General features: G+C 43.6%; 1 protein-coding gene across 1 annotated transcript; it reads left to right on the forward strand.

The window, feature by feature from the left end:
- The first annotated feature begins 851 nt into the window (after positions 1 to 851).
- LOC308289597 (coatomer subunit beta'-like) lies at positions 852 to 18,288 on the forward strand. The gene is made up of 22 exons (XM_080731328.1): positions 852 to 968; positions 1,727 to 1,864; positions 2,657 to 2,743; positions 3,006 to 3,132; positions 3,397 to 3,545; positions 5,065 to 5,211; positions 6,447 to 6,546; positions 6,740 to 6,882; positions 7,529 to 7,728; positions 8,105 to 8,215; positions 8,491 to 8,579; positions 8,770 to 8,876; positions 9,572 to 9,715; positions 9,977 to 10,107; positions 10,699 to 10,906; positions 11,773 to 11,883; positions 12,108 to 12,322; positions 12,442 to 12,534; positions 13,369 to 13,549; positions 13,873 to 13,944; positions 14,482 to 15,684; positions 16,168 to 18,288. The coding sequence occupies exons 1-22, from the start codon at positions 966 to 968 to the stop codon at positions 16,258 to 16,260; spliced, it is 3,852 nt and encodes a 1,283-aa protein (XP_080587454.1). The 5' UTR covers positions 852 to 965; the 3' UTR covers positions 16,261 to 18,288.
- Positions 18,289 to 18,901: the final 613 nt, after the last annotated feature.

The raw sequence follows: 18,901 nt of genomic DNA on the forward strand, positions 1-18,901 counted from the left end.
AACCACAGCAACGAGAAGCTCGAACCGGGTCTCATTTTGTTCTTACAATACTTAATTCTAAGTTTTGTTTTGCCACTTCCAAACAGCATTCAGAAACGGCCCGTTTTGGACTGTTTTGGACTGTATTCTGAATTAAAAGTTAAAACATTTAAATCAAATTCGCCAAAGGCCGACGTATACACGGACCGAATACGGATGTAGAGGAACATAGCGTTAGGGAGAACTCCACTAACGCTATGGACCAGAGCTAGGTGTTCACAAGGAAAGGAAGTAGGCTAACATAGGCCTATTACACAACTAACTAAGTCAATTAGAGCTGCCGTGAAAAAGCTCCAGTGGTTTGTAGGTCAACTTGTTTAATTATTTTTTATAAATGTATACCCAAAATAGGGCCGCTAGGTTGAACGTGATAAAAGACTGAGTTGACAGGTTTTTGTTCGAACACTGGACCAACTGAATTATGTATTTTCTGCAAGTACCTCGGTTCACCTGCATGTGGCGTCCATTCCAAATCCATTCATGATGACGAGCACTAGTCTACTGTAGCCTACTGTGTTTTCTGTTTTACTGTATGGAGACGGGATGGTACAGCATGTTCTAGTTATCCACTCGCACCTCGTCACCACCAGGCTTGCCGGCAGTACCCGTGGAAAGCCTGCTTTCTATTCCGAACTAACGAATGTGGTCCGGTCTAGAGCCCGCCCACTTAATCTGGTCATTTGCACACACACATACATGTGCGCATTGTTTCCGTATCCGTTCCAGAATCGGACCGGATCTGCAACACGCAACGTGAACCGACCCCAGTCTGGGTTCTCCACCGGATCTTGCGAAGGGCTCCCGCAGGAAGCTCCACAGGATCCACGTCGCCAAAATATTCTCCGCAGAGAATCTCGTCAGACAGGCCAGCGTGTGTAGCAGGGAGGTCGGCCACTTCGTTAAACACCACCCGCCAACGTGGAAACATGGTAGGTTGAACGAATAGAACAAAAACTATATCGTCAATTCAGCTATAATTGCGCTAACTTCTTCTGTCACGACTCACGATAGTGCATAGCATACACCCCGATTCATTCTGACAGACAGTGGAAGGAAAGGGGGTTGCATAGAGATTGTGTTTTTCTACTCGAAGTCTCCGTTTAAAATAAAAAACAACTATGCAAATATTTTAATGTGTAGATAAACTGTTATAGTGTTATAGCTTCCAGGAAACAGGTTATTACGATTGGCTACATTGTGTCATAAAGCAAACGTATGGTTGGTAGCCTGTTCACAAGTGCAACACCGCACATAGGCTACCACGAACGGTGCAGTTGTATTGGAAAAGTTACTGTTTAGAGCACAAACAGGCTTTGAATGTTTTGCTTGTGTTGAAAGAGATAACTATGGATTATCTAAATACCGATGCATTCATGCAGCTCAAATGTGGAATGATTGAATGAATGCTATAAACAGACACGCCCCCTCAATTAACTATCTCCAGAATAAATTCCATAACATATGTATGATGGTATTTGCTTCTAGTTTGTCATTGCCATAAAAAAAACTCTTAACAAATAGGATACCTTCCAAACGCCCAACACAACAGACCCTCAAATTCAATGGGGTCAGCTTATCGTGATTGTTGTTGGTGGATGAATTGACTCACTGTTTTTCTTTGATTTCACTTTCGCCCTGTTTCCCCTGGCTCCTCCTGTCTCATTCTTGCCCTGTCTCTGCCCGTCAGCCTCTGCGGCTGGACATCAAGCGGAAGCTGACAGCTCGGTCAGACCGCGTGAAGAGCGTGGACCTGCACCCCACGGAGCCATGGATGGTGGCCAGCCTGTACAATGGCAGTGTGGTGGTCTGGAACCACGAATCGCAGGTGAGGTGACTTTAACGACGCATATTCAGTCGGGCAGGGCAGCCAAGGCAGCTGGTCCAAGAAGCTGTCCATGCACATCAGTCAGTGCACTCGTGCAGTCATTCGTGCACAAGTCCCACATCACAAACACCCACACATTCTGGCAGGCAGACAGTTATTCTGTCTATTCATGCTGCATAATTTCATGCATGCATTCACTCTCACTGCGCAAAACTCAACTTTCTCACTCACCTCATTTATTCACTCACTCACTCAGTCACTCAATTCATTCACTCTCTCACACACAGGGACGTGCAGAGAATGTTAGAGAGGCAGGGGCTGACATTTCTAAAAGGGCCTTTTGGTGAAAACATGGAAAATAGCCGACCTCCGAACTTGAAGGTTGGCTATTTTCGATGCTTGATTTCTACACATTTCTTGATTTCAACATAAGATGCTCAGAAGTTCAGGAGAGTTTGGACAAGGCAATTCTCTTGAATGCTGCCTTCAGTTATGGCATGAAAAGAGGGCATTTGCATTTCTTTCACCATAGTAAGAACTGCTTTCATGGTCTGGAGAGAGGGCACGAGCCCCCTTTGATGTCTATGTAAGTCGCTTTGGATTAAACGCGTCTGCTAAATGCCTAAACTGTAAACTGTCTATGTGTGCACGTGCTTGCTCACACACATGCATTGGTAACCCTCCAGCCCTCCATGAATTCACTCATCTCACAACATCTTCATCCATTTGTTCATGTATTGAAATGTATTCCGTCTGATGTTAATCCTGCGTGGATCTTCCTGTGTGTTGCAGAACCTGGTGAAAACCTTTGAAGTGTGTGACCTGCCTGTCAGAGTGGCCAAGTTTGTAGCCAGGAAACACTGGGTGATTGCTGGAGCGGTAAGCCTCATAAAGCCTTAAAACCATGAGCGCGCTCTTTTTATCTCTGTATAGTCATGTTTTTGCAGGTTTCTGAAAGAAATAATAATAATAAAAAAAGCCTGATCTATATTCCCATGATAAATGCGTTGGGCATCAGTCCATCAGTACGATATTTTATATAATTACTGTACATTACTAAATACTTTCTCGGACACAAAAAGCTAAAGTATGAACATCAATGTAATTCATATGTTCTCCGTGTCTCATTATCTGATTCCAGGACGACATGCAGATCCATGTGTTCAACTACAACACCCTGGAGAGATCTCATATGTTTGAGGCCCACTCGGACTACATCCGCTGTATCTCTGTCCACCCCACACAGCCCTTCATCCTCACTAGCAGTGGTACAGGAAACACCCACAAAGAGTGCACAACTCGCCCACAAACTCTTTTTGAAAATATACAGATTTTAGATGATTTTATGTGTATTTAAAAATAATAATAATCATGTCTTGTCACCCCAACACACTCTGTGTGTGTGCGTGCGCTTGTATGTGTGCGTGCGTGCGCGCGTGTGTGTGTGTGTGTGTGTGTGTGTGTGTGTGTGTGTGTGTGTGTGTGTGTGTGTGTGTGTGTGTGTGTGCATGCGTGCGCGTGCATGTGTGTAGATGACATGCTGATCAAGCTGTGGGACTGGGACAGGAAGTGGACATGCAGCCAGGTGTTTGAAGGACACACTCACTATGTCATGCAGATTGTCATCAATCCAAAAGACACCAACCAGTTTGCCAGCTGTTCCCTGGACAGGACTATCAAGGTACGGTGTACTGTATACACACACACACACACACACACGTTTTCTGGGGTGGCAGTGGTTCAGGGGTCGAGTTGCCGTCTTTAGAACACGGAGGGTTCGCAAAGGGTTCCCAGTTCGATCCCAGAGTTGGTGTGGAAGAGTCCTTGAGCAAGACTCTGAACCCCTAGTTGCTCCCGGTGAGCAGATTGGTGTCTTGCATGGTTTCCTCTGCGCTATCAGTGTATGTATATATGTGTATGAATGGGTGAATGTAAAGCTCCTGGATAAAGGTGCTATATACTGTACTGTAAATGCACCACCCCTAAATTGCTCTGTGATTCACACACATCATTTCAACAAACACACGTCACCTACTCAGTTGCATGCAAATGCGAAGGCATGTGAAAGGTAAAGGATAATCCACAACTAGGTGTGCGTTAAAGGATTTTAATGTGCGGGGTGGAGGCGACCAATAACCCAATGCTAAGTGGAGGATGACTGCCTTTGCATAGTCATTCCAGTAAGTATTCCAATATATGATTCTACATTCTAGGCCCTAGGGCGATGTCCATACTACTACTGAAGCATCGCTGTCACATGTTATAAAGTATTACACTTTAGTTTGTTTTTTAGGTCAAAATAGTCTCATATATTTCCCCGAATAAGGCCATATGAGGCCTGTCGGTACGTATGAACCTCTGTAGTTCATGTACAGTAATAAAATCATACAGTTGCACACCACTGTCAAAAACATAAACGCATATTACTGTAACCGCTTATTTGCATTGAGGTCCATTCAAGTGCTGTGTGTGTGTGTGTGTGTGTGTGTGTGTGTGTGTGTGTGTGTGTGTGTGTGTGTGTGTGTGTGTGTGTGTGTGTGTGTGTGTGTGTGTGTGTGTGTGTGTGTGTGTGTGTGTGTGTGTGTGTGTGTGTGTGTGTGTGTGTGTGTGTGTGTGTGTGTGTGTGTGCGCGCGCGCGCGCGCGGCACTGTGCGCATCATGAAAAGGAGCGTGAGTTGGTTGTTGTGTGCTGATGCATTGGATTGGAGCCAACTAGTTTGTGGACATAAGTATAGCACATATAAACATCAAGCTGCTTTGTTTTCTCGTTAATGCAAATCTATTGGAAGGGAAAAGAAGGGGTTTAACTGTGCCAATAACATTAAAGCTTTGATTGTTTACACTAGCTACCACATACTGTAACTCACTGCTGGCCAGCTGGGGCTATGGTTGGATAGATACAGTATAGAGTTATAGGTTAGATTTGCTGCCGTATACATTTAGAAGGATCATTAAACTTTAGCCAAACTACATTAGGGTTATGCTTATATTCTATATAGTTTATACATAATTTAGACCTTAGTATTATAATATCTTTTAATGCAAATGTCGAACAGGTCTTACTGAAAGCAATTCCAAAATATACTGTGTATATATAGCATCCAAAGCTCTGTTCAGACCGACTTGACTCTAAATGGCTCCTACACACTGACATGCATTGCATGTACTCAAGGTTGTGTACAACTTTGTGCGTTTTTAAGGTGTGGCAACTGGGTTCCAACACTCCTAACTTCACACTAGAGGGTCATGAGAAGGGGGTCAACTGTATTGACTACTACAGTGGAGGAGACAAGCCCTACCTCATATCGGGGGCAGATGACCGTCTGGTGAAGATCTGGGACTACCAGGTAAATAATAGACATCATCCGTGTTGATCCATTATTTGCAAAAAGTAACATTTCAATTTTAAACCGATACACACCATTCAAACAAATTGTGGCACTTCTAAAAAAGAGTAAGTAAAGTGACATTCACACCGAGCACTATGACTATATCGTTCACCATTGTATTTTTGTTATAGTTGGTGTGAACTCTGCCATCCATTTGACTCGATTATTAACTATAACTATATTTTTATAGTTAAAGGAGTAGTTCACCTCCAAAATGACTTTTTTTCTATTGATTACTCATGCCATGGAGAGTAGAGTTCAATAATATTTTTTGGTTTTTGTCACATTCCTAAGACAAAAATTTGATTTGAGTAAATTTACCCCCATTGATTCCGGATGGTGACCCGTTTAGAAACGGGTCACCATCCGGAATGAATGGGGGTAAATTAATTGTTATCACATTATTGTCTTAGGAATGCGACAAAAACCAAAAAATATTATTGAACTCTAGTCTCCATGGCATGAGTAATCAATAGAAAAAAAGTCATTTTGGGGGTGAACTACTCTTTTAAAGGTATAGTGCTCGGAGTCTGACCTCCCAATCTCTGGTTAGAGAGTCCTAGTCTCGCGTAGCCAGACAACTATTCCACAATCTCTGAATGCTATATAGAGTCTGGAACAGCACCCTAACGGCGAGTAATGGAAACGAGCATTACCGTTCAAGAAAATATATTTTAAAATGTCATTTCTGCTAAGCAGCAAGCTAAACATGCTTATATGATTTTTATTTATATAATGATAAATGTGTGCGATGTGAGATGGAAACGGAAGTGACGAGGAGGCTTCACTTCCGCTTTATCTCGCACTCATCATTTCTATTCCGGTTTGCCAGACTGTATGCCGGGAGCATTTGACCAAATCGCGGAGGCAACAGTCTGGCCACGCGAGACTAAGAGAGTCCTAACCACAAAGCCACTGAGCTGGTAAAAAGAAATCATGAAACACAGAGGCAAAATCTCTATATTTTAAAACAATGAACTGCAAGTAATTAGATAGATAAAGGTATCTATCTAATGAGTTGTTCCCCTGAAATGGACATATAGTGTTTCAGTAATAAACTGTGCATATGTAGATGGAGAGAGGTTTGAACTTATTCAAGTTCCCCACTGATCTTGAGTTGTATGTTAGCAACCTCTCTCCCATGTCCCTCTGGCTCTGTGTTGACTGACTCTGACCCATCCTTTCTGTATTAGAATAAGACGTGTGTGCAGACCTTGGAAGGTCATGCCCAGAATGTGTCCTGTGTCAGCTTCCACCCGGAGCTGCCAATCATACTCACAGGCTCTGAGGACGGTGAGTAGTAGGATTCATTGATTCAAGTCAAGATGAGAAATACATTACTCAAACCGTATAAACCGCATTTACCTCTGCTGGGAACATTTCCGGCTGTTGGTTTCAGAACAGGAAAATGAGATTAGTGGACTGCACAGTCTTCTCTACTTTAAAAACAAAACTAACTTTTTCTACCTTATTGTCACCTTCTCAGGTACTGTTAGAGTCTGGCATTCCAGCACCTACAGACTTGAGAACACACTCAACTACGGCATGGAGCGGGTGTGGTGTGTGTGTAGCCAGCGTGGCTCCAACAACGTGGCTTTGGGCTATGATGAAGGCAGCCTCATCATCAAGGTATTCTAGCTGTGATATACAGTAACCTCTGTTACACATTTCTTAAGAGGTCACTGGAACTTCTCTTCCCTCCTCCTCCCCTTTCTTCTCTTGCACCTTCTCCTCTTGCATTTAATTCAAGGGTCCTCAACAGGGGGTCGAGACCCCTAGGGGGTCCTCAAGAGTTACTATAGGGGGTCCTCCAAATCTTTGTGTGATAGAAACATTTTTCTCCTTTTTTATATTACCCATGTGAACCCTAGTATCCTTATTCTGAGAACTTTAGCCAAGAATTGCAGATCTACAAGCTCACAGCACCTTGCACTGCAAGGCGTTGTGAGCTTGTAGATCAGCTATTTTTTGGCAAAGAGGTTTGGTGTAAAGGGGGGAAAAGATCAGCCTAAGTACAGAGTGAAAGGTCAACTTTATTAAGTATTGACGGTTCAAGTGGTTAAATATCTGAAAACACAAATTGACATGAATCCAAAATACACTGATGATTGTGCTGTCAAACGATGAAACTATATGGAATCTATGAAAAGGTTGTGGGGGTCCCTGCTTCATCTCTCTCTCAACTAAGGGGTCCTTGGCCTGAAAACGTTGGAAGACGCCTGATTTAATTCCTAATGCAACATTCCGCCCTGTCCCGGTCACCTCTCTGTTTCAGCTGGGCCGTGAGGAGCCGGCCATGTCCATGGACTCCAGTGGGAAGATTATGTGGGCACGGCACTCTGAGGTGCAGCAGGCCAACCTGAAGGCCATGGGAGAGGCTGAGATCAAGGACGGGGAGAGGCTGCCTCTGGCTGTCAAGGACATGGGCAGTTGTGAGATCTACCCTCAGACCATCCAACACAGCCCAAACGGGAGGTGAGGGGCTAGGCTTGATGCATGTGCTGGTGGAGTGGGTTTACATAGGAAGAGTAGAAGTGACATAATGATAAACTATTGGCTATTAATATAGATTTTCACTCGTGCACTGGGCATAATTATTATACACACCGCAATAAAACATAAATGTCGTAAAACTAATTTACAGTTTGTATTCAAGGACTATACTCTGTGGAGAACTATGTGGTGAATGAATGAAAGATAGTGTGTGTCTATTTGTGTGTGCGGGGGGGGGGGGGGGGGGGGGTTAAATGTGTTTGTGCCGATTGTGGATAGGATTGAGTATGTATTCGTCTTTGATCAATGTCCTTAATGTTAATGATTCTCTCCACCCTCTGTTGCTGTGTACGTTCAGGTTTGTGGTGGTGTGCGGAGACGGGGAGTACATCATCTACACTGCTATGGCGCTGAGGAACAAGAGCTTTGGCTCAGCCCAGGAGTTTGTCTGGGCCCACGACTCCTCAGAGTAGGTTCTTACACACCTGGACCAGTCCTAACCAACACATTAACCGTTTGAACCCTATACTGGGGCTACCTGTATAATGGCCGATCTACAAGCTCACACCGTGCTCACACAGTGCTCTGTGAGCTTGTAGATGGGCTACAGTGAAGAGTGACTTGAAGTGTAGACTGAAAACCTGGGCCCTTTGGTGTCCCCCGTCAGTAGTATACAGGGTGGTTAAAGTGGTTAAACAAGCGAAGTCACTTTCATTAAACACCTATAATGTGTCCCTTTGTTAGGTATGCGACCAGGGAGAGCAGCAATATGGTCAAGATATTTAAGAACTTCAAGGAAAAGAAGGCTTTTAAGCCCGACTTTGGAGCTGAAGGTGAGTTTTACTTCATGTTGTCATCAAGGGTTGTAGCCTGGAAGTGTTTGGTACTTACAGACATGTTTACATCTGGTTATTATAATTAAACACTATAAAGGGCACTGAGTCAGTCGTGTGTGTTGTTGTGTGTGAGAGAGAGACAGAGCGCATTATTTCCTTGCTAATCTAACTATAATGATGTACCCAGGTATCCATGGAGGCTTCCTGCTGGGTGTGAGGTCGACCAACGGTCTAGCCTTCTACGACTGGGAAAGCACTGAACTGGTCCGCCGCATCGAGATTCAACCAAAACATGTGTGTCTCAAATTCTCTTGTTTCACATTCTGGAGACAAAATCACAGTTTATGTTACTAGATGTTCAGGCGATTGTTAGGAAAATCTAGCAATCCTGATCACTGTCAGCCAATCAAATCCGGATGTTAGATAAACCGATGTTAAATACGTTTGTGACGCCCATGAGCCAATTTTCATATAAGATGGAACAGAATATAATAGGTTATTTCTGTATTACATGAAGTGGAATAGTGTTTTCAGGGGTGTGGATATATCAGCTATGTAAACAAATCTCACTCTTTTAAGTGTAAAATTTAGCAACATTCAATTTGCTATAAAACACAAACAGGCTATCCACAAGTTTCCAGCATCCCCTGATATTGTGTATTGCACAGAAGGTGGGCGGCAGTTCCGGCGATGTGAGCTTGTTTGTCGGCTGTTCTCAGCTGTTCTCTACACGCTTACCGGATGTGTCCCACACATAATTCTACTGTAAATCCCTGCGGAAACGGGTGGATATTTCTTGGCAAGGGAGCTGATTAGGATTGATTACGGCTAGCATGACAGGAACACCTGGTGAATGCAATTAACTTCCCAGTAGGATAGAAAAGCCACAGTCCCTGTGGACCAGGGTTGGAAAAACCTTGCCATCAGAGTGTTATGTGTGATGCCACTTTATCTTTATCTACAACCATCTGTCCTTCTCCTGCCTGTAGATCTTCTGGTCAGACTCTGGGGAGCTGGTGTGCATCGCCACAGAGGAGTCTTTCTTTGTGCTGCGTTACCTGGCGGACAGAGTGGCTGCAGCCCAGGAGTCCAAGGAGAACATAACAGAGGACGGGATAGAGGACGCATTTGAGGTCTGAAAATCTCTGCTTCAACTGGAAGTTGTTCTCAAGGAAACTGTTCATAATTAATGTTTTTGGTGTCTCGTAGTGCGGCTAATTGTAGCTTTATTTATCTTTAGATGGCGTTTAGAACTTTTGACTCCCTTTTCTTGCTTCTCATGTTTCTCCAAATTTTGTTTACCGTGTCCGCCTTCTGTCGCCCTCTCTCCTTTTCCTCATGTGGTTCTCCAATCTCTCTCTGTCTCCATGTCTCTGTCTCTTATCACTGCCTAGGTGCTGGGAGAGATCCAGGAGGTGGTGAAGACCGGAGTGTGGGTCGGAGACTGTTTCATCTACACCAGCTCTGTCAACAGACTCAACTACTATGTTGGGGGAGAGATTGTCACCGTTGCTCACCTGGACAGGTGAGTCTTTATATAGTCAGTCAGCAGTTGAGTGGAAATTAGTTAGTTATGTTGGTTTTTACAATCACAACAATGACATAATGAAACATTGTGGTATGAATATCATCTATCATCAGAACAAATTAAGAAGAATGAAGCTTAACCAAATGCGGAGAGCCTCCTGTCTCTCGCCACCACCTGGACCTACCGTAAACTGTCATTGGCCCATTTTGAAAGATTACATAGAGGTGTGGTGTCCTCTATCAAAGACACCAGTTGATCTATGTTGTCTTTATTTCAAAATGCCATTATGACGACTAAATACTGTATCAACAAGCGGATGATGTTTGCTGTGTGTTTTCAATATGCACAGCGTACTCAACTGTATAGTGATTGGCTTAGAGCGGGTGATGGCCAAGAGCAGATTACATTTTCTTTTGATCAGGCCTCGGCTCCGACCTCTTCAGTGAGGTCTGAAAATACACCATACTATTCCCATCGCTCTGAACCTCTGCTCTTTTTAACTGTCAGACTGGCGTGTTTTAAGGCTTAAACTGAACTGTGTGATCTAATAGAGGGTAACTCAGTTGTTGTGTCTGCTTTACTTTATAGGACCATGTACCTGTTAGGCTACATCCCTAAGGACAACCACCTCTATCTGGGGGACAAGGAGCTGAACATAATCAGCTACTCCCTGCTAGTGTCTGTGCTGGAATACCAGACAGCCGTCATGAGGAGGGACTTCAGCATGGCCGACAAGGTCCTACCCACAATCCCCAAGGAACAGCGGACACGCGTGGCCAACTTCTTGGAGAAACAGGTAAACGTGATCTGTTATTTTCGTACTTTGCCAAAGATGGAAAGACTGGATTATGCACATGCACAAATGTATGAGACTGTATGAATGATTGATAAGGTCAGAGTCTCCTTCTCTTTGATAAAGCACAAGGCTATCCAGATGTACACCCTCTAGGCAGGAATGTTGTCTGTTTTATATTATCTTACCTTTATTTATTCATTTTGTGGAAGGATTTAGAACTAAAGCATGCTCCTTCCTCTTCAGCCGTGCCCTACTTCACCTAGTGTTGGCCACAACAGCTCTGGAGTGGATTTGGGTCAATTTCCATTTTCCGTTTTCCATTCACTTAAAACGGTTTGGGCTCTGAGCCGGCCAGTAACAACAAGAATATCACATTTCAGGTGGTAAACGATGCGTCAAACCGATATGTGGGTCGTTTTTGGACCCCAATCCCGATGTATCGGTTGTTTTATAAGTAATATTAGACCACCATTTGATGACATTTATCCACTCAGACCCAAAACTTAGAATATATTGTCGTTGCCCGTAAGGATCCATTGGGTTTAATTTTACACTCATGAGTTAAAGATCTTATAAAGGGTCCATTTGGTTACCAAATCTCCATCATTTTGCTGGGGACCACCTGGAAACCTCTCAAGGACCACTGTTGGTCCCCGGACCATTGGACAAAACATCGGCAATCGGTGGTCTAGGACTCTCCTTCGGCAAGCATCGGTATCGGTCCGAATATATGGCATCCGTCGGGCTCTACTTTTGAGTCCAACGTTATTAACTTGCACACCTGTTGTTTGCTTCCTTCATTGAATGTTGACAATGATTGCAGTACTTGAAATCCTGTTGGTTGTGTCATCTCCTCTGCTGCACAGGGTTTCAGACAACAGGCCCTGGCAGTGTCCACTGACCCAGAACACAGGTTTGAGCTGGCTCTACAACTGGGGGAGCTGAAGATTGCCTACCAACTGGCGCTGGAAGCAGAGGTCTGTACACATTGGCGCATGCATACGCACAAAAACACACACACAAGCTAGTAGGATAGTAGTCATCATTCACAGATCTTTTTAGCTTTCACAAGTTTAAAGACCTCACTTGAGTTAGCCTGCAAACATTGGCTGTGTGTCATTAACTGCTTGGCACTGTATTATATCTTTGGTTTTCCCCTTGACGATGATAATCCTCACACCTTGTCACACTGGCCCTGCAGTCAGAGCATAAATGGAAGCAACTGGCAGAGTTAGCCACCACAAAGTGCCAGTTTGGTCTGGCGCAGGAGTGCCTGCACCATGCCCAGGACTATGGAGGATTATTACTGTTGGCCACGGCATCAGGCAACGCAGCCATGGTGGGCAAACTGGCCGAGGGGGCTGAGAAAGACGGCAAGACCAACGTGGCGTTCCTCACCTATTTCCTCCAGGGGAAGTGAGTGTCTGACGAAATGAATGGGGTCAAGGGAGGGGGAGGGAGTGGTAGTTTTATCCAGATTTGTTGGATGTTGCTCTTGATTTATATATATATATATTTATTTCCATCCCTTCCAGATTGGAGAAATGTCTGGATCTCCTCCTCCAGACTAACCGGCTGCCAGAGGCTGCATTCCTGGCCAGGACATACCTGCCCAGTCATGTGTCTAGGTACAGCTGCCTGCGAATACATACATGTACTGACGATATCGTTTTATTGGCATTTCTACTTCTGTTGTCATGCTCTAATGCTTCCTTGATGTGAAATCTGCAAGATATACATTATATTTTGACTATATAGTGTACATATCGTTGCTGTCGGGTGGAAACCTCATACTGTATGTCCAAAATAAATGTGTTTATGTAAAAAGTTGAAATATGGAGATATGATGTTTCTACCTGACAGTGAGGATATACTATACGTATCTGACTAGCTAGAGTCAGGGTTCCCATGGTCATGAAATTCCTGGAAATATTTTGAAATTAGAACAATATTTTTCCAGTACTGGAAAAGTTTTGGAATTTATCAAGGGTCCTGGAAGGTCCTGGAAAAAATAGCTATGCGTGCATTGTCTTTGGTTATTGATTTTGTTAATACCTCTGAAATGACTAATTCAACATTGGCCAAATTGTCAAATATTAGAGGCATGTAGATCGGCATGTAGATCGGCTATTTTCACAATAAAACCGTGTTATACAAAATTCCTCAACTCTTAGTGCTCGTCAGGGTGGGGGGTCCCCAGTTAAAATATGATTATTTCGAGGGTCACAGCCTGAAAAGGTTGAGAACCACTGGCATACACTACCTGTCTTTGGGCATTGCGCATAGGAGTAAGCGACTCGTTATTGAGCTGAATTATTGTTATATAGTCGTGGAAATCTGGTATAAATATTCTGGAAAAGTTTGGGAAAAGCTTTGGAAATGAATTGGTAAAGATGTGTGGGAAGAACCCTGTACAGTACATGCTCAGTGACCTGTGCGCCCTCTCATCCCCTTGCCTCCAGGGTGGTGCAGTTGTGGAAAGAGAGCCTGTCCAAGGTGAACCAGAAGGCAGCAGATGCTCTGGCTGACCCGACCCAATACAGCAATCTGTTCCCAGGCCTGCAGCAGGCCCTGCTGGCTGAGCAGTACTTGAAAGAGACCCACGTCACGGTCAGACCTGCTGCAGAGTACCCACTCATTATGGTCAGTGGTGCATATTATTGTACATTATTGTTTACATTTCATAGTAGAGCATTAACTTTGGGGGTTCAATTGTGTGTTCAGTTACAAAATATCCTACAGCAGTGGTTCTCAAATGTTTTTATTTCACAAATGTTCCATTTGTATACTCTCAGACTGAAAGACTTTCAGTGTGCAAGCCCCTTCTTTCATGCTGGCCTCTCACATGCTTTCAGCCCTATATAGGGTTTAAGTGGTTAAATGAACATACCACATTTTTTGCATTATCAAATATCGTACTCATTTGAGATAATGACAGCAGCTTCGTTGTTGTCTTTATCCTTAAGCCCAACGAGGATCGTAATGTTCTGGAGGACTGTGCAGGCTACGTACCCACAGGAAAGTCCGCTGAGCCAGAGGTAAAGTCTGTCTAGCTTCTCATATCTCACCCTGTGTCCTACCACTAAGAATTAACAGTCAAACTGGAACCCCTCATTGGAATGCATTGGAGTTTTTGTTGTTGTTTTTAACCTTTATTTAACCAGGCAAGACAAATTAAAAACATTTACAATCGTGGCCTGGCAAAAGGCAAGGCCTTTTGTGGGAGATGGGAAATGCTTCTGGGGCTAAAAGTAATGAATCAGATTAAAAGCAAATAAGCCACAACACACAGTAAAAGAGAGCATAATCAATAGTTCTCGTTGCAAAGCAAGGTTAGGGTTGGCATCATGTTTTAGATTTAACTTTTGGGTGAATCTTGCTGTTATACAAAAGAGGCAGTGATGTGATTACATTATGGATATGGATGTTTAGGCCTTAAATATACCACCACTATATCACTTAAACCGAAAAATATTAGACACCCATTCTGTTTTACTACTACTGTAGATTTGTTCATATTTGATTATAGCTGTCAACAACCTACTTGATGTGTCATTTAAAAAAATTCCCAACAGGTCATTGTTCAGGAAGTGATGACCCCTGTGGCAGCAGCTGTGGTAGAGTCTGCAGCCTCAGAACCAGCAGCAGTGGAAGAACCCATTTCCGAAGATGATGGGGAGCTAATTGAGCCTGTCACGGCAGCAGAGCAAGAATCCATGCCGGTGGACACGTCGCCTCCAGCGGCCACAGTACTGACGGAGCATATTGAACCAGCGCAAGCAGAACCCGTCTCCTCTGAAGAGACCGTGGCTGAGCCAGAGATGGAAGCAGCAGTGGAAGCGGATACCATCGCCATGTCAGAGGAGGCTCCGGTCAGTGGAGAACAAGACCTTTTGGACGATGTTGTCACAGAGGCTTCCGTCGTAGAGGCCCCAGTCATCACAGAGCCTCCCACAGTAGAGGCCCCAGTCGATACAGAGCCAGTCATTACAGAGGTTTCCACTGCAGAGCCCCCAGTGCTACTTCCCACATCTACGGAAGATGTTGTATCTTCACTTGAGATAGGCGTCCAGGAAATGTCTCTGGCGACTGAAATACCTCCTGTTGAAGCAACAGAAACCATTGTTTCCGAAACAGTACTGCCTGTTGTGGAGACCACCTCGCCGACCAACACAACAGAATGCACAAAAACTGAGTCTGCGCCAGCAGAAACCATAGCGACAGAGGACGTCCCAGTTACTGACACCCTAATATCTTTCACTGAGGAAACGGTAGCATCGGAAACGCCCGTTTCAGAGTCGGTAGCAGCAGATGTCCTTGTGCCAACAGAAACCCTAGCGACAGAGCCGACACCCGCTACCGCTGAGGCAGCAGCGACGGTGCTTGTTCCAGAATCTGCAGCACCACCTGCTGCATTGGATGAACTCATCACCCTAGAAGATCCAGTCAGTTTGGCTGTGAATGAGCCGTTCCCCGACACTGTTCTAATCCCAGACCTGGCACCCATTCTAGCACCAGCACTAGTCCCAGTCCCATCTGCAATACCGGTAATGGAGCCAGTGCCCGCCGAAGCCCCCGCCCCTGAGGAGGCGGTTGTACCAACACCAGCAGTGCCAGAACCAATCCTGATGCCCTCGGTGGTGGATCCTCCAGCCCCAGAGCCAGCAGTACCTGAAGTCCCAGCAGCAGTTCCCTCACCCGGGAAGGCAGTAGAAGAGGCTAATTCTGGAGGAGCTGAGGAACTGCCAGAAGACCTAGAGATGGAGATGAATGATGAGGTAAAGCCTTGGCTCTTCCATGTTATCAGGGGCGTCACAAGGGGGGGGGGGGGGGGAAGTGGGACTGAGTTACTAGGGCCCAAGGTGGAGGAGGCTTAAGTATTTTATATTTTAGCTATTTGAAGGATTTGAAAATATTCAAGACTTGCACACATTTTCACGATTTTTCAAAAATAGCAGATCTACAAGCTCCCAGGGCCCAGAATTTGGTGTGACACCCCTGCATATTAGCACAAAAAAAGAATAGTACATGTACAGTATTTGTATGTTCTTATGCACACCCTGTGCCACATTTAAGCCAAAAGCCAGATTTAGACTTAATTGCACATTAGTGTTGTGTGTGAAAATATCGACAAGACGCGTTGCCCTCTCCCGATTGGCTATTTTCAGTGTGTGACACTGGCACGAAGTTTAAATTAGGCTGTACTTTGCCATCTCCCAGGTTGTCCATAATGCAAACTGTGACTTGTTTTCCTGTTCCAGGGGTTGGATGATCTCGACCTGGACAACTTTGACCTGGATGACGATATCGACACCTCAGATGTCAACTTGGATGAGGAGTTTTTGGACGACTAGCTAGGGAAAAGACATTTTAATAAGATACTTTTTTCTTTTCTTTTTTTTGTATCCTTATGTTTTTGACAAAGTGACCAAAGAACAACACACAGTGTTGTCTTCTTTCCATATTTCTATCAATATGGACATATTTGGAGGAGGGTGTTTGTTTTTAAGGCTTTTATGCTCTGTTTAGATTTAGAGAACAGTGAAGGAAGGGAAAAGGAAAGAAAGGAAAGGGAACAAGGCAGTTGAAAGGACCGACAACATGAGACACTACAGGTTTAGGCAAGGTTCAAGGTTTCTTTATTATTACATCTTGTGTACGGGGACATACAGTAAGAATCACATTATTTTGTTCCGCTTCCTCAGACATTATAACAGCAGAACTAAATAACCAGTAAGACTCCCTAATCGGGAGATAAGCGACCATCAGGTTGCATATACAAACTTTAGAAGTCAATCGTAGCCAATCAGGAGGGAATAGGCCAATTTTTAGGCCAAAATCTGTAGGAGCTGTGTCCAAAAATGTGTTTGGCAAAAATCGGCCTGATAGTGGCGCTAGAAGAGGGCCTTGTGAGAAATGAGTGGATGGAGGTTGTTGTTTGACAGCAAGGAGTGTGTGTGCAAAGCTTGGCATGGATAGGGGCAACGGTGCCGGAGAAAAGAGTAGGGCAAAAGTGTGACGTGATGGACGGGCAGACAGACAGACATACAGCCGGTGGAGCTTTTGATAGTAACTTGCAACCCGACGGTCGCAATTATACTCTTATTATGTACCCTTGCACAAGATGTAACCTCAGGTGGAATGTTTTTTTTTTCCTCTACCGTTTACAATACTACACAGTAAAAATCCTCTAACATGCAGTAACTCTGAGAGGGTACAATGTAAGGTTCCATTTAGTTGCATTTGTACATTCTGAGTTATAAATGAACACTAATCTATGTACAGGAGCTGGTTAAGGATGTGTTGAAAGAGTCTCAAGGTGCTTGGATTCTTTTAGGTTATGATCATAAACTCTACACTGTAGAGAATATTTTATAATACATGGGGTTTTTTCACTATTGTCTATAATACATGGGGTTTAAAATAAACACTGGCAGCTGTTGTCCACTTAGTTCGTCAACATTATGTGTACACCTGGAATTAGATTGGTATATGACTGACAATTCATTTACACTGCCACTCTTAAAAACCTATAAATGTTTAGGTAACAAATTGTATGAGGTTGTAACAGCTGTAATGACAGGTGTTTAAATGTCTTTAAAACTGCGGGATGCTCCTTTGATGCGAGAATCCTTTTATCATAACATGAGTTAATGTGCAGTATAAAATGTGACATTGAAAACAGTTCTGCAATGGGGAATGTTTTACAGTTGTTTCGTATGAGATCCTGTAGCTGTCTGCGATATATTTTATTTGGCATGCTGTTTTTCATTTCTTTCTTCTTTAGTTTACTGCATGGTACCTCTCTTCATTCTGATACCTCAGAGAACACCACTGTTGACTAGGGGTGTTGTCAACCTGGCAATTCATTTCAACATTCCAAATTGAAATCTAATTGAACTTAATAAAATACATGGTGAAAATATATTTAAAATATAATTAGTAAGCTATGTTGGAACCGTTGAATATCAATTTCAGGATATTCTAAAGTACAAAATAGAACTATTATTGTACATAGTTGTGCCAGTTAGGGCACAATACAGACATCTTGGGCATTTTAAAACATTGGTCTCTGAAACAAGCCAATGTTTTGTAGCCATCGCAAGTTTGTTCCACTTTCTCTTTTACTCACAAGGGACCATAGGATAATAGGGCAACATTTAATTCAATATATTGTCTCCTCCTGTACTCAAAGAACCTAGGAACTCGACATTGCGGTCATCACAATCTGCTGCATTTTAGTGCCTTTCCTATTCGATAGGGAATCTACTTTGTTATAACAGATTTGAATAAAAGTGCCTTATGGAGCTAGAACATTATTTTATGGTCTTGGCTCTAAATGTGAATGAAATGTTTTTTCGTTTCAATAAAAACAGATACATTGTTAACTAGGCCCTGTGTTTTTTGTTTTTTTTTTCAAGACAAGACAAGACATACACAAACACTACACTAAATAAAGATGTTACATTTTGTTATGTACCTAAAGTTGCTTTGCCAGCGGAACTTGGCTCTGAGGTCCAAATTAAATACATTTTTAAGTACATAGTTGAAGTACACAGCTCTGTGATATTCTCCCACAGAAAATGGGTTTTGCACAAAGTGTTCACTCGTGACAGACTGCTTATTCAAGTATGGTGGCAACATAATTATACAACGTGAGCTTGTAGATCTGCTCTTTTCTCTACATTAGTGCAACACTTGATGAAGTAGTAGCCTGATAAATCAGTCCGCACATTACCACACCCTGTTGGTGGGTGGAACTAATTTGGGTTAGCCTGATAAATCAGTCCGCACATTACCACCCCCTGTTAGTGTGTGATAGAGTCTGACGCTTGCAGTCAGGCTAATGAAGTAGGGCATCATTAATTTCATTTACAAAGAAATTGCACGTGTGCTGGTATCAAACATGACACACATGCTTATCTCCTTGTATGGGCCGTTCTGTCTGTGACATCAGCTGTGGTGATGACAGTCTTTGCATACTTTCTATGACGT

The sequence above is a fragment of the Nannobrachium achirus genome, assembly GCF_963921795.1.
Source record: "Nannobrachium achirus genome assembly, chromosome: 8".
Taxonomy (NCBI): domain Eukaryota; kingdom Metazoa; phylum Chordata; class Actinopteri; order Myctophiformes; family Myctophidae; genus Nannobrachium; species Nannobrachium achirus.

Bases quoted from the DNA above. Each gene is read 5' to 3' on its own strand.
- LOC308289597 (XM_080731328.1), top strand. The intron at 3,546-5,064 runs GTACGGTGTACT...TGCGTTTTTAAG, and splicing joins CCCTGGACAGGACTATCAAG to GTGTGGCAACTGGGTTCCAA. The intron at 10,108-10,698 runs GTGAGTCTTTAT...TTTACTTTATAG, and splicing joins ACCGTTGCTCACCTGGACAG to GACCATGTACCTGTTAGGCT.